Consider the following 16076-nt stretch of genomic DNA (forward strand, 5'->3'; position numbering starts at 1 on the left):
AATAATAAAGCCATTTAAGAAGTTTACTGTACTAAACAGAAAATGTGTATTAAAAAGAAAAATTAAAATTATACCTAACCGTGGATATGGGGGTGTGGGGCTTAGCCCCTGTGGGTCTGTGTTGTCTTGGTACTTTTAACCCCTCACCCCAATATAAGCCTTAGTTGCACCCCTGTCTTGGACTATAATATTATAAAGTTAAATATTAAATTAAATTTATAAGTTTAAATATTTATATTTTAATGTGAACAAATTGTGCCTTTAATAAAAGTGATACCAATTTAACAATTAATAATTTGAGTTATAAAATGCAATTTAACCTTTCAATCAATTATTTTAATTATAGGACTTTTATGATTTAAAAGATTAATAAGTATCAACTTAATAAGCTAACAATGTTTCTTAGTAAGCCAAAAAAATATAAAAAGATATAACTACTAAGATTTTATGATAGTTAGTAATTATCACATATTTTGTTTTTTCAATGAACTATTTTGGATGAATTGAGTTACAATAAGTTCAGTTATTATTGAAAACACTAAATTTTTCTTAAACCGTTGATAACAAAAAATCTTTCAATTCTGAAATGTTTATATCTTAATTAAAATAAATACAGCAAAAAAAAAAAATACAAATATTTTCTATAAAAGTTTTACCAACATTTTATTTTTAAACTCATTATCACTCAAAAAAAAATCAAACACTTACATAACTAAGTAACTAATTTAAAAACTATCTGCTTAGAATAATTAGGAAATACAAAGATTGTTAAATAACTTATTTTTATTTTTAATATTTTGGTATCTATAGAATATAATTAATGGAGTTTGCAATTTGTTTAAAAAATATTAATTTAATTTAAAAAATTAAAATACAATAATTTTAGTAAACTATTATTAAATAATTACTAGGCAAAAACATAAATTAAATGACATATAAATGCATTTATAATCATGTATGTGGGTTTATTTTTAAAATAAATATAATATTGTATTGATATATTATAAATATATTTATATAATTAGTAATAAATTAAATTATAGGGACCATTAATTAATGTTGACAATTGTCAATATAGGACTTTAATAACAACACACTTCTACACAATTGTAAAATAACCAATTATACAATATTTAATTTGTATTTAGTTTTTCCATTACTCCTGTTTTCAATGAACATATAAAAAAATAAAACAAATATTAATATTGTGAAATTTTTAATTTCATAATCATGCAAAATACGAACTACAAAATTACACACAGTTATACTAATATAGGCAATGTTAATCAGTTGTCTGGAATAACCTACCATTGCCTGTAGCATATCGTATCTCATTTATAGTAATTCTTCGTGTTTCATTCCAAAGCCAAAGTGCAATAAATATTGACCATGTTTTTAATGGGCCAAATATAGTAGCTATCCAACCATATGCTCCAAAAAACCATAGACAACACACAACTTGCCAACTTATAAGAAAGAAAAAAATCATATCCACATAAATATATGGTGAAGTAATAAACGTGTATTGGGTATTTGGCAATGATTGCATTCTATAATAATAATTTAATTATATTTATTAATTTGTCAGTAAACAATTTTACAACTTATAGGTACCTTTTATCAAGTCGGTGACTAAGTATAAAATTAAGAGGCAATTGAAAAGTTAAAATCTAAAATAATAATAATTAATAAATAAATTATATATTTAAACAATAGATTGATACACTGATATAGTTTTAATTAACTTACGTGTCTAAAACCATATGCATATATAAAAGAATCCTTTATAAGTTTTCCCTTGATATAAATTCCCCAAGGAAAAACCCAACCTATTAAGTCAGTTACAAGTTCTCCAACAGCCCAAGGACCTAATCCAAAAACAAAATAGTTTAGTAAAGATTTACAAAATTTATAAGTTTATTATTTTAAGTAATTACCTATACACAAATAAATGTAAAATAAAAGCAACGTGTAAAATATACGATTCACGCTTGACAATAAAATCATTTTTCTTGAGTATCTCTTGATCGGCGATAATTTTACATTATAATTGATTCTATCTATTAAAAAATATATTTTTTAACACATATTTTATTATTTAAAATTTGCATTATAGATTTGAATTCAATTTAAATGTAAATATTATACTTAATATAACACTGATTCTGAACTCAGTTGTAAAATAACGCTTCAATAAATAACTAAAAAATTAAAATATTTAAAAGAAATATCAGCAAGTGGGTATAATCATTAAAGTCTGTGCAGAATTATTATTTTAAGGCTATTTTATTACTTTCTGAAATTTAAGTTATAACACGCTAGTTAACACTATAACACATTATAACACTAGTTATAATACTGAAATGAAAAAAATACCCAGTATTTGATATCTGAATCTTCAGTTTTGCTTTTTTCTCTGATTTAATGAATCAGTGTGACTATAAAATATGATGCTAGTACTCAACAGTACTTGCAATAGGTTACAAGAAATTGGCAATACCTACCATATTAATCCTACACTTGACATTACTGAATTGTACTCACTTTTTTATTTCCTAGAAGTATCTTTCTAATTTGACTTTTCTTTATTGTAGTGATACTTGCTTATTATACCAGATACTTTGTATGAATTGAGAATAAATTTTTTTTTATTAAAATAAAAATAAAAATTGATTGTAATCAAAATTTCTTATTGCCAAAATTATAGAAGACAATATTTTGAAGATCAACAGTTGTGTTAAATAGTACCTTGAAAAAATAAAGCTCAATATACTTTATAAAGGTTAATTATTTTAATAAAAATGTTTAAGTTATGTAAACTGTATAAAATTCATATAAATGTAAAATAAAAATTTTTTTCTTTCATTTTCATAGTAAATATTTTTATCTAAAAATAAATTGAAAGAATATTTATTGTCAATACAAAAATTTGTAAATTGTAAGTAAATGAGAGTAAATATATGTACATAGAATGGTATATTCTGGTATTAATCAGTATGAGTTGAGTTACTTATATTAAATTAAAAATATTAAAGATGCTTAGCTAGGCATTAGTTAGAGACAAAAACCACTTACATTTTGTGCATTTGCTAACAAATCGATAAACTATAAGCGGCAACAGATTAGCCAAAGATGCAATCACAAACATCATAAGTAACTGCAAAAATACCTTATATTTAATAATAATAAAACTATCAACAATTATATTTTGGTCATATTAGAATTTATCTAATTAACATTTAAATTATTAACAAAAATAAATTTAGAACAATTTGCATACAAAGCTGAAAGAAAGTTGTCCTATTATATGGTTATCTTAATCAAAAATATTATGTGTATTTTTAATAAAACCATTCAGATGTATCAGATAAACGTTGTTAAATGATTGTAATACATATTATGGCCTTAAAATTAAATTTTATAATCATAACATATCATATGCATCCCAATGCCATACTTATTATTAAATATTGATTTTTACTTTACCAATGATGTCTAATTATTAAATAAACTATAAACATATATGTATGATAATGAATTAAATATTTATAAATAGCTTATTTTTAAACATTGTATAAGTAAATATTAAAAATATCTAAAGACTAATATTAGTAGATTTAGATGTTTATGAATATGGGACAAATTAATTGTTTATAAATATTGTATTTTGAGATTTGTTTGGTATAGTTTAGTTAGTTTAGTTAAATACTTTAAGATAAATGTTTTTTTTTTTTTGTTTTTAATTATTCTTGTAAAGTTTGTTTGATCAAATTTTTGTATTTTACTTAGAACAGAAAATGATTAAATTTTTTTTAATTCATGAAAAATAATATTTATAATATTCTAATATGACCAATCACAACTATTACAATACAAACAAAACATTAATACTTACCACGTCAGGAAAATAAACGTTAAGTGGCCATTGTGAAAAAATTTTTAGAGCTGGTTTAGAATTATCTAAAGAAAAAGGATGGTTAATTTCATGTTTACGCCCTTGAATATCTTCCACTCTAACCTGTATACAATTTATGGGAATTCCAAATAGTATATAATATATTTAATATTTTAACACACTATTATTTATTAAAAATATAATTTAAAACTCAAGTGCCATTATTAAAATTTTAGAGACCAATTAATTTATACTAGTTTCAAGAAATTTATTTGGTTCATAATTTAAATATTGAAGTATCTAAATATCATAAAGAAATTACTTTTTAATTATTTAAGTACTAAGTTAAATTGATTATTTCTTATTATATGGTTAACTGTAAACATGTGTAACCTACAAAAAATGTACAACAAATATATGTATTGTATGTATTGTACTATTTGTACTAAATGTAATATTTTATTTTTAAATTTAATAAAAGTTGTCATTATAATGACAACAAAACAAATTTCACTTAAAATATTCAACTTGTTTAATTTTAATTACTTACATTTAATGTATGCAATCCACTTGAATATGTATTATAATTCCATTCGATTATATAAAGAGGACTACTTTCAACATTACTACAATTTCTCCATTTATATTCCTTATCAATTCGTATTAGTACGTGTTTAATAGGATCAACCGAAAAGGCTAATATTCTAGAATAAATAAATAAAAGTTAGTTATTCAATTTAGTACAAAAAATAAGCTTTATTAAGATTTAAAATATATTCAATCAAACGTAAGAAAAGGTTAAATTGTCATTATTTATGTAATAAGATAAGGAAATAGAAAATAGCCAAGTGACATGAAGCTGGCCACCACTACACAACAAAATATATATTTGACCATTTAATGTCTAAGTTGCATGCATAGAGTACAATTTACAAATATAGTAAAAATTTCCTTCAATACAATTTTCTGTTTAATGAATTATTTTTGAGAACCATGACCTTCATTGTTAATTTATCTCTATATAAAGAATCTGATGTTTCTATATAACAAATAAACTATTTAATAACAAACTTGTTTTGTAAATAAAATTGAAACATTTTTATGAAAAAAGTACAATTTATAAAAATAATAAGCAAAAGAAACTCACTAATTATTTCTCAATAATAAATTAAATAGATAAATATGATAAATATGTAATAAGATAATAAGATTTATAATATGATATTTATTTGATGTTTATTTTTTAACAATTTAAAATTTTTTTTTAATGCAATATAGAATATGAAATACTTATGCAATTCTATTTAACAAATTCTTCTATATTACAAATTTTTTTTTGTTCCCCATGCGACTTTGTTATATGAAATTTTCACTGTATTAACATAATATTTTTTTGATGTGGATTAATGTGCTGTAACTTAAATATTGGTCATATCAGAATTTGATTACAGATATAGTTGTATTTAATATTTAAAATACTACAGAGTACCTATCATATAAATATAATATAAAACACGCACTTTATCATTATTGTTACAGAATGCTTAGAATTTAAATTACTTTCAGCATATTTAAAATATAAGAAAAAACTGCTAATATAAAATGTTACTATTTTTTTTTAACACAAGTAAGATATATAGATATATACAAGGTTAGACTAAGCCACCGGGATATTTCCTAGTAGGCCGCTGCCATGAAAATAAGACTATGGAAGATGCAGTAGGCTATTTGGGGCTCGTAATAATCAGTATAAGGGCCATATTAAAATGTAAAAGTGGGAATATTGATATTAATGAGCGAAAACTTATTCAGTTCTAACATCTTTGTAGCATAGGCTGTGAGCAGAAACCTGTTAAAAAATTATTTCCCGGAACGTTTTTATGAACTAGTCCAAACCTATATATATAAATATATTATTTTAACTTTTCTTAGTTAATAATACATAGGTCATAGATAATATAAATTTCCAATTAAGTAAAAATAGCCAATCACTAAATCTACTGCAAGATTTTTTTTCAATAAATTATCATTCAAAGAAAATAATGATTTTGTGCTCTTCTTTAAGGGAATTCCATTCCGTGATTTTCTATATTTGTCTAACACACGCGTGATATAGTATTTTTGACATATTTTTTGCCAAACATACCAATTGATCTAATGAAGTGATAAGAATTCTGAAAACAGATTTGAATTTGTCATCAAGTATATTTGGAATTGACTTTCTCACAGCTTTGATTTTCCTCCAAATTCCTAAAAAAATTATGTTAAAAAAGAGTAATTAAAAATTTCCGTGTTTCAATTTTTGGAGAAGTTAAAATCAAAAAGTCAAAAATCTGGGAAAGTCAATTTCAAGTAGACTCGACGACAAATTCAAATCTTTTTTTAGAATTCTTATCGCTTCATTTGATCAATTGGTATAATGGTATGTTTGGCAAAAAACATGTCAAAAATACTATATCACGCGTGTGTTAGACAAATATAGAAAATCACGAGATCAATTGGTATGATTAGCAAAGGATCCGTCTAAAATCCTATGCCGCGCGTGCGTTAGAAAAAAATAGAAAATCACGGTATCAAATCCCCTTAAAATAAATAATTTTAAATATCTAATAACCTTATATATTTAATATTTGCCTTTCGATCTTCTTCAGTTTCCATATTTCGTATAGTAAGCCATGGTATTTTCGGATTAGTGACTAATATAATTGGCCATTGACCATGACGTATGTCAATAAATGAAAATGAACCTTGATCAAATGCTAATAATCTAAACCTACAAATAAACATAACTGCACAATTATTAATAGACAGTTTTACGTTTAATCTAGATTCTACTAACGTTCTTCCATCTTTCCAATCACCTAATTCTAACTCTGCAAATCCTTCATTTTGCATTGTATACATTTGTGGCACTAAACCACCCAATGTATGTAAATGACCACATAAGTATACAATAGACATTGGATTTTCACCTATAATTGACCTAACCTAAAAGCAAGAAATTAGTATGAAATAACTAAATTAACAACATAATTCATTTACGAATTTTACATTTTTAATTCCTGGTGTAAATATGCACGAAGTTGGATAATGACCAAACCATACAATAGGATCTTTGGTATTATTTGCTAAAGATTGCAATTCAAGTATTTCATATTCATCCAAGTTTCCAATAAAATTAAATGGTCTCTTTGGTCCAGGATCCAAGCAAGCATCAACTGCAATCATATTAAGACTCATTCCGTCATTATTTGTAACTTTGTATTTGTATGATCGAGGATGAGACTGGCCTTGTACAGAATATTTTCGGTAAAAATTTTTTGGAGAATCTAAATTGTTTACATCAAAACTATCTAAAAATATAAATTGAATTACATATTGTATTATATTATATAATTATTAAAATAAACTTATTATTTTTGTAACTTTACCATGATTTCCACGAATGTCTAACCATTTAGTTTTTTCAGAAACTTTCCCAGATGTCAATACATTGTGATATGCTAACCATTCTCCTTCATATTGTGTTGATCCAATACCATCTTTTTTTTTTGCATCAGTTAGATCTCCTATAGTAATATTTTGTTAGGCTTTATATTTAATATTATTTAAATTAGCATATAAATAATAATATATTTATTTTTGGCAACAATATATGAAACAAAATTAGAAAAAAAGACTAATGATTTTAAATTTAGGACTTAGAGATAGTTGTAAAGTAATTAATGCAAATCCAAATATCCCATAAAATGGCTATATAAAAGTAGATATTCAGAATTTAAAAAAAGTTATAATCCATTACTTTTATAATTGTAAATCAAACCATAATCAATTGTTTAAAAAACAACTAAACTCATCTGAATTGATTAGGTTATAAATATTATTTGTTTGGTATTTTATATAATATACAAATATATTTTCAAAGTATTATAATTTTAATGACAAAGAAAATAATACTATTTACTAATTATATTTTTATTTTTACTATTAATAATATAAATATTATTTTATATTTTATATTACATAAAATATTTATTTACCTGAAAAAAAAGTATCAGTTTTTAGAATTATTAATATAAATATTATAGCTTTAACCTAATTTTAACATAGTTAATTCTACGAAATGGTGTTCTTAAAACAGTAAGTAAAAATTATAGTGTGTACTCTTGAAAAGTCCCAATGTTGGTTCATGATGATGATATACTTTAAATTAGGAATAGGTTATTAAATTCTTGAAACTTATTATAATTACCTCAACAGGCACAATTTAAACTTTTTACCTGAGTAGGGCTGGACAAATTTTTTCCAAACAGAATTATAAGGAACAAACTAAACAAATTTTTTGAAATCTTAATAGATATATTATCATATTTTATTGATACAATATGAAAATTTCTCAAGCCATTCCAGATGAAAGGTGTAATCATTGTCTCCTTCATACCAACAACAGCAAAATAAATGACATAATTAAATTAAATTTAACCTAAATTCAAATATCCATCCATACTTTTAAAAATAAAAATATATATACAATATCGATGTAGGTATTTCATTCAAATGCATAAATCAACATAATAATAATAATACTAAATTAATTAAAAATTGGTCAGTTATTACCGAGGTTGTTAGACATTCAAAATACTATCAATTTTTTTATTTGAAATATGGGTAAAAAAACTTAGAATTGTAGAGAAATTTGTTAAATAAGTAAATTTAGTTCTAATTTGGTTTTAATTCTCAAAAATATTTTGTAAGAAAAAATTGTGTTAAATGAAAGTTTTTGATATAAAAGTTTCATTGTATTATTATTAATATGATTATCAATGTTAGGTATCATATATAATATATAATATTATATATATAGTAGGTACTATTAGTTCTCAATTTTAATTTGAACCATTAATATTATTTTATTTATTAATTTTATTTGAACCATTATTTATAAATTATTAAGAAAACATACCACTCGCTAATACAGCTACAGGCTTAATGGTATCCAAAGTTAATTCACAAAATTCTTTGAGCTCGGTTACGCGTTCCCAATCGTGGAAAATACTAAGATGTAAATCTGAAATCTATAGAAATAAATGTCGAAGCATTAATATAAAAAATTAAATATTATATAAATATTACGGAGATTAATAAAAAAATCTAAAGCTTCCTGAATTTAAAAATAATTATATACAAAGAAGTTACAAAAAAAAAAAAACAATATCTAGTTAAAATAAAAATTACTTTTGTCGTTACCTGTAGGAACCAAATCAGTCTATTTGTAAGATTCATATTTGACTAGAACAGTTTTCATTCGATCGAAGTACTGAAAAACTGCAAGTTAAATAGTGTAGTAAATTGTGTTCATTGTGACAATACGGCACAGATACTTATAGCATTTTACATGATGGTTTAACTTTTAACGTTTCAAGAATTCGCTTTTCGATTACTCGATATTCATTATTTAACTATTGGAGTTTGGAGATTGGAACGATTGCCGAATGCCATTTGACTTTAATTTTTCTTTTATCACTTCAAATATTGATAGTGGATACCATGATACCATAGTTCATGGTTGATACTTGATAGCATAGTAGTTCTATTCGGTTCTATGCAAGGTGGATCAATCCATCATGCATAGAGTTGTACGGATCAACCAGTCAGTGTCCGGTTATTCTGTGATACGATTACCTACCTTATCAGAACAGAAAAATGTATGGGAACTAACTTCATATACATTAAAATTCATATTGCACACTTCACAAATTCATTCAATTAAATAGTTGTAGCACAAAATAGATTATCATTTATCACTTACACTATGGGCTATGACTGTAGTACTTCATTTATTAGAAGTAGTTGATAGTGTTAATAGTTATTGTTCAATGTTTTATATTACTTCGTTATTTGTTTTTCTAGGCTTAAGGCTATAGCCTATAATCTTTAACACTACTATTATTATAATTTATATTTTATATTTTTTATTTGAAGTTTAGTGTTTACAATCTAATATACTATATTTATTATTACATTTTTTAGATAGTAATTAGTAACAACTAATTTAATATAGTAGTATTAATCAATAATCGCTATTTGTTTCGTGTTCTCGTATCATCGCAGTACTTCTGTTATGTAAACTCATATTATCATGGTGAAACCTTACAACTCATATGTAATATTTTTTCCACAATTATTGAATTTGACGATCGGATTGGATTACCAACTTGGGTTTAAGTTCTGAACAATATAGGAATTTTATTCATTGTGGATTATCCCATTTTATTGTTTACTCAATAACAAATAACTCGATTTTACTTACCATGGACAAGGAAGAAGCAATTAGAATGTATGATATGACTGATTATTATATTGGTCTTGGACTTGCTTTGTTTTCGAGTGGTTTTATTGGTTAGTATCATATACTACTTATTATTTTATTTGATATATTTTCAAATTTAAATTTTATTTCTAAGAAAATGTATATTATCAAAATCATACATCACTAAAGTTATTAAAAAATATATACTTATTATTTGATATTGTATGTTAAATTTAACAATTAGTTTGATTATAAATTTTATTAATTATGAGTAGATCACAGATTTCTATGTAATTACATATTTTTTTCCTTTACACATTTTTGGATTTTTATCAGTGATCTGTACAAATCATACTAGTTTGAAATTATTGGCTAAATTTTTTTTGCATATTTAGTGGTCATTGCATATTTTTGCATATTTTTAAGACATTAGAAATGTATTGCACATTATAGCAAAATTTAAAAAAAAGATAAAATAATATTTTGTCGAGTAAAAAAATCAAAAATACATTTTGTAGGCACTAAATAGTAATTGAAATAAATATGAGATTAATTTAAGATCAACTTGATGATATTTATCAAGACCTATCAATACTCAGTTGCTTTAAATATGGCTCAACCACTTCGGTCAACATCAAATGATTGTTCTAAATATCTAATAATATATAGACAGATAAACGTTACAATTTCATTAAACATAAATTAGAAAAGCATATGGTTATTCATTTTAATAATAAATAAAATATAAAAAAAATATATTAATTTACAATACTTTTTTTTAAAATATTAAAGTATACAAATTTGTGATGTAAATAATTGAAATTGTATAGTATATTATACAATTTTGAGTTTTGACTGTATATTATATGGCATATTTTTATACATTTTAGTGCATAAAAATCTGGGCTCTAATTATCTGCGTTATTTTGATTACTTTAAAAAAATGATTTGATTCTACAAATTAAAGTATTATAAACCTTAAAAGTGAAAATATACAACAATAAATATTTTACTTTATATAGTATATATATTAAAATGAATAATCTAGTCCATTTAAATTTGTTATCAGATAAGTTTCAAAGGTTAACATTGTTTCTAATTAACTCTATATCCCTATGTTTATTTATTATACATTCCATTTGTTATCATTTTTGATAACCTTTACAGATCTATACATAAATACAATTATAGTAGTAGATACCTAAAAAAAAAAAATAACTACTTATTAGTTATTAAATATTACTAATGTAGTAATGTGGTATTAAAATGTGTAACTTTTATGTGTACATACAACATTTATGTTTCAAAAAATAATGATGTGTAATACAAGTTACAATAGGAACTTAACAAAATTTAGATTAAATTATTAAAATTTAATTAAATTTAAAAAGCTTAAATCTCATTTCCTAAAGCTACCTACTGCTACAAGAAAATTAGAGAACTTTTATATTTATGATTTAAAAAAAAAATGTATACTACCTATTTAAAATATAAAGAAGATTTAAATAAATTTTACTTTTACTTTTAAAGTAAATTAATTACTACTGATTATACTAGTGATTATTATATTTTATTAAAAGGTATCAAATTTAATATACAATTATAAAAGCAATTTAACAAATTATAATATAAGATATTATATCCAATAAAAGAACAATTTTTATATATCAACCATTATAAACTTAAATATATATTTGGAATTGCATAAATACATATAGGTATACATTTTACATTTATAGATTTATTTTGTATACAAAAAAACACTAATAATAGAGATAAGTGTGACAGAACTAGATAATAAAAAGTTATTATGTATTATTGAAGTAAAACTTCTTTACAGAAGGTACAAAAAAAAAACGTCGGTTGGGCACGGTCGGGTCGTCATGGACCGCCGTATTTATTTATTTATTTTCCCATTGTATCATTAGTTACAAATAAATAATAAAAAATTACTTATTATAATAAATTATAAAATTAAAAAAAATACAGTTTTATTAAAAATAAAATTGTAATGTGTGTTATTTTTATTTTATTCCAATACACACTTAAAATCAGTTGCATGGCTGAAAGAAGTTCACTTCATGCGCGCATACTTGTTACATGCACAGTTTTATTATTTTTATCTAAAATTTATTTAATATTTTAGAATCATATTATACTATAATATTATTATGTATTATAAATTATAAAATTTTATTAATTGTTTTAATTGTCTAGGAGCGAGTTTTATTATAAAGAAAAAAGCCCTTGTTCAAATATCATTAGGAAGTGGACGCAGAGCAGCTAATGGTGGCTATGGATACTTAAGTAATTGGTTATGGTGGTTTGGATTATCAATGAGTAAGACATTTTTTTTCATAAAATCAACATTTTATATTATTAATTTAATGTTTTATTTATTAGTGGCATTTGGAGAAGTATTTAACTTTGCTGCTTATGCTTTTGCCCCAGCTTCAGTGGTTACACCACTAGGTGCACTTAGTGTCATTGTTGCAGCAATATTATCTTCAAAGTATTTAAATGAACAGCTGAATTTATTGGCAAAGGTGAATATAAACATAGTCAAATACGTTTTAAATCAAATAAGAGTGTACATTTTTGTGGAACGATGTTTGTATTTTTTTAAAACTAACTTTTTTTAGACCAATTTATACAATTATTTTAAATATTTATATCAGAAATAATTATATAATTTTTTTTCTCCTAAAATTAAATAAGGTGGAGTTAATAACAAAAATAAATAGTAAATAAATGTAGTTTCTTTTTACCCCATTCAAAAAAAAACTTCATTATTTTTTATTTGAAATTATTATAAATATTTTTAGTTTTCAATTATATGTTTACAAACTTAGAAGGCAAGACTTACTCCTATATTTGAATTTTTTTAAATTATGTTTTATACTATTGTAAATTATGTATATTAATAGGCTGTGATAATAAATGTAGTGCTTATTACTTAAAATTAATGACTAGAGATAACTAAATAACTTATGTCATAAAAAAAAAATGAGATCCAACCATAAACGAACACACCCATGTATACACTATACATAGTATTCATTCATATAATTTATCAGTGGTAAATAAAAATATTTATTGTATAATAAATTTCTATAAAATATTGTTCACTAATAAGCAAGGAAGTTTTTTTTAACAAATAAACATAATTAAATTATTTGGGAGTTTACGAATTGTCAATAATGTAGTTTATTAGTAGATACTTAATTGTTTAATATATTTATTGTCAATTTAAATTGATATTGCATCTATATAATTAGATAATAATATAAATTGTTTTTTTTTCTAAAATTATTTTTTATTATTAAGCACATGTTCAATAAATGCTAAGTTGATTCTGAGTGGAATGATGAATTTATTGATTTTATAATGATGTATGTTATTTTATAGTATTTGTCATCACTTTTAGGAATAAAAATGCTTTGATTTTTAATTTTGGAACTGATTTCTGGTAGCAAATTGGATGCAATTGATACTTTGATGGGTTAAAAATATATCTATACTTTTTAAAATAATTAAAATGAAAAAAAATTTGATGGAAACTGGAAGTTTTTAATTTTTATGTAAAAACTAGTTTTTGATAAAATTGATTTATTTATAATTCAAAAACAAATAACTGTAGTTACTTGAATTTATATATATATATTATGAATGTGCACTCAATAACGTTTAAAAAATATATAAATTATTTTTGAGATATTATCTATTTATACTAGGAACATTTTAACACTAATTTATGGTTATATGGTATTAACTTGAAAGTTAATAACAATAATTTAATATTGTACAAATATAAATTATTTTATTAATTAAATACTAATAATAATAAATCCATTATTCTTTGCAAAAATTAAATCAACCTATAATATTAATATTATATTATATTATTTATATTACCTTTATAATATAAATATTAAAATAAAAATTTTAATAGCGATATCAAAAAAAAAAATGTTATGTTATATACTAACAGACTGTCTCCGCTTAAAATTGTTTTTTTTGTACAATAATAGATATTGAACTCAAATTTAATACATATATTATAGTAACTCGCTACACATATTATATTGTACAGCAGAGCTGTAACCACTTGCCTGTACACATTTTTCTTATTATGCATTAAATTATATATAGTATATTATAATTTATTAATTTTTAAACCTTACTGAGATAAGTGAAATAATTTAAAAATAAATTATTAATTAAATGGCTAATATATTATCTATTTTGTAGGTGATAAGCTGATAAATGTTAAGTTTTGTTATTAAACAACGTTTTATGCGAAGAAATGTAATCTCCTAACTCATATATTTCAGTATAAAACTTATAATTTTATAAATTTATTTTTAAATAAAGATAGAAGTTGAATTGTTCATGTAAACATTTTATGATTGATTTATTTTTAGGTATTGATTTATTGTTATTTTCTGATATTATACGGAATAATTAGAATATTATTATAATTTTAGATCGGTTGCTTTATGTGTATTATTGGTTCTACAGTGATGGTAATTCATTCTCCAAAAGAAGAAGAAGTTGACACCCTTGAAGATTTATTACAGAAACTTACAGAACCTGGTAGGTTTTCTTATATTTATTGCATTGCAATTTTTATAACTAACTTATTATGTCTTCTTTGCCTTTTAGGTTTCATCATATATACAAGCATAATGTTGATTATAATTTCCTCAATATTCTTCTATTTTGGTCCACGCTATGGTTCATCAAATGTTGTAGTTTATGTTATAATGTGTTCAACTAGTGGTTCATTAACTGTTATGTGGTGTAAAGGACTTGGACTTGCTATAAGAGAAACAATATCAGGTATATATTAATTGTTTGGTTTAAATAAAATATTTTGTTCTTTGTAGTTAAATATTTATATTTTATTGAACAATATTTGTAATTATAGGTCAAAGTGAATTCACAAATTGGTTAACTTATATGTTTATTGTCTTGCTGATTACATTTGTATGTATACAAATGAACTATTTGAACAAAGCCTTAGACACTTTCAACACAAGTGTTGTTACACCAGTTTATTATGTCATGTTCACAACTCTAGTAATAACAGCCTCTGCTATACTATTCAAGGAATGGGAACATCTACAGTTAAATGTACTTGGTTTTGTTAATATAAACAGCAAATTACATTTTAAGTGTTTTATTCATTTTTATTTTTTTTATGATTTTAAGGACATTATTGGAATTATTTGTGGATTCCTTATAACTGTGACTGCAATATTTATGTTGAATACATTCCGTGATTTGGATATGTCACGTAGTCATTTTGCATGGCGAACTCGTCAACCAGTTACAAGGAAATCTACAATTGAAGAAAGTGCTCAAACTTCTGCCCTTATTAAAAATAATACACAATATGGTACAAGAAATGTTTGACATTCAGATAACAACACAATAAAATTTAAGATCAAAAGAAAAATAATTTGGATATTAAAATCCTTTGAACCTGGATAAAATAAATTATATATTATTTTTATAGTTGATACAGACATTTAGTCTTTTTTTGTTTGTTTTAGTTTAATTTTTCCAAATTAAATAGCATGTAATATATTTATGTAAGAAGTTGTTTTTGTATAATTTGGAGGAAAAGCTTGGGAACGATTGTACCCCTAGTTTTGAAATTAACTTCCTCATAATTTAAGCCATTTGTGGACTAACTGAAAAATAAGGGATTTCAACATTTCCAGTTTTTTTATTGAAATTATATCACTGAATTATACATTATTTTGTTAAAGTTGTTTTTAATTATATTGTGTATAACTAACAAATTAGTATAATATTAATTTGATCAGTTATTTTCTTCCAATTGTTTTTTTTATTTTTTTTTAT

At 23.0% G+C, this 16076-nt stretch overlaps 2 protein-coding genes across 2 annotated transcripts; one reads left to right on the plus strand and one right to left on the minus strand.

Moving 5' to 3' along the window:
* Positions 1–944: 944 nt before the first annotated feature.
* Positions 945–9467, minus strand: LOC132931056 (transmembrane protein 62-like). Its single transcript, XM_060997252.1, has 14 exons — positions 9143–9467; positions 8859–8970; positions 7327–7464; positions 6947–7248; positions 6735–6883; positions 6510–6668; positions 4446–4599; positions 3896–4018; positions 3076–3157; positions 1938–2060; positions 1750–1868; positions 1615–1670; positions 1309–1550; positions 945–1162 (listed from the first exon to the last, which is right to left on the minus strand). Exons 1-14 carry the CDS (start codon positions 9176–9178, stop codon positions 1134–1136), a joined length of 1824 nt encoding a protein of 607 aa, XP_060853235.1. The 5' UTR covers positions 9179–9467; the 3' UTR covers positions 945–1133.
* Positions 9468–9706: 239 nt separating this feature from the next.
* LOC132931059 (magnesium transporter NIPA2) lies at positions 9707–16053 on the plus strand. The gene is made up of 7 exons (XM_060997254.1): positions 9707–10294; positions 12423–12545; positions 12609–12751; positions 14693–14801; positions 14871–15047; positions 15136–15341; positions 15420–16053. Exons 1-7 carry the CDS (start codon positions 10207–10209, stop codon positions 15621–15623), a joined length of 1050 nt encoding a protein of 349 aa, XP_060853237.1. The 5' UTR covers positions 9707–10206; the 3' UTR covers positions 15624–16053.
* Positions 16054–16076: the final 23 nt, after the last annotated feature.

The sequence above is a fragment of the Rhopalosiphum padi genome, chromosome 4 (genome assembly GCF_020882245.1).
Source record: "Rhopalosiphum padi isolate XX-2018 chromosome 4, ASM2088224v1, whole genome shotgun sequence".
NCBI classification, from domain to species: Eukaryota; Metazoa; Arthropoda; class Insecta; order Hemiptera; family Aphididae; genus Rhopalosiphum; species Rhopalosiphum padi.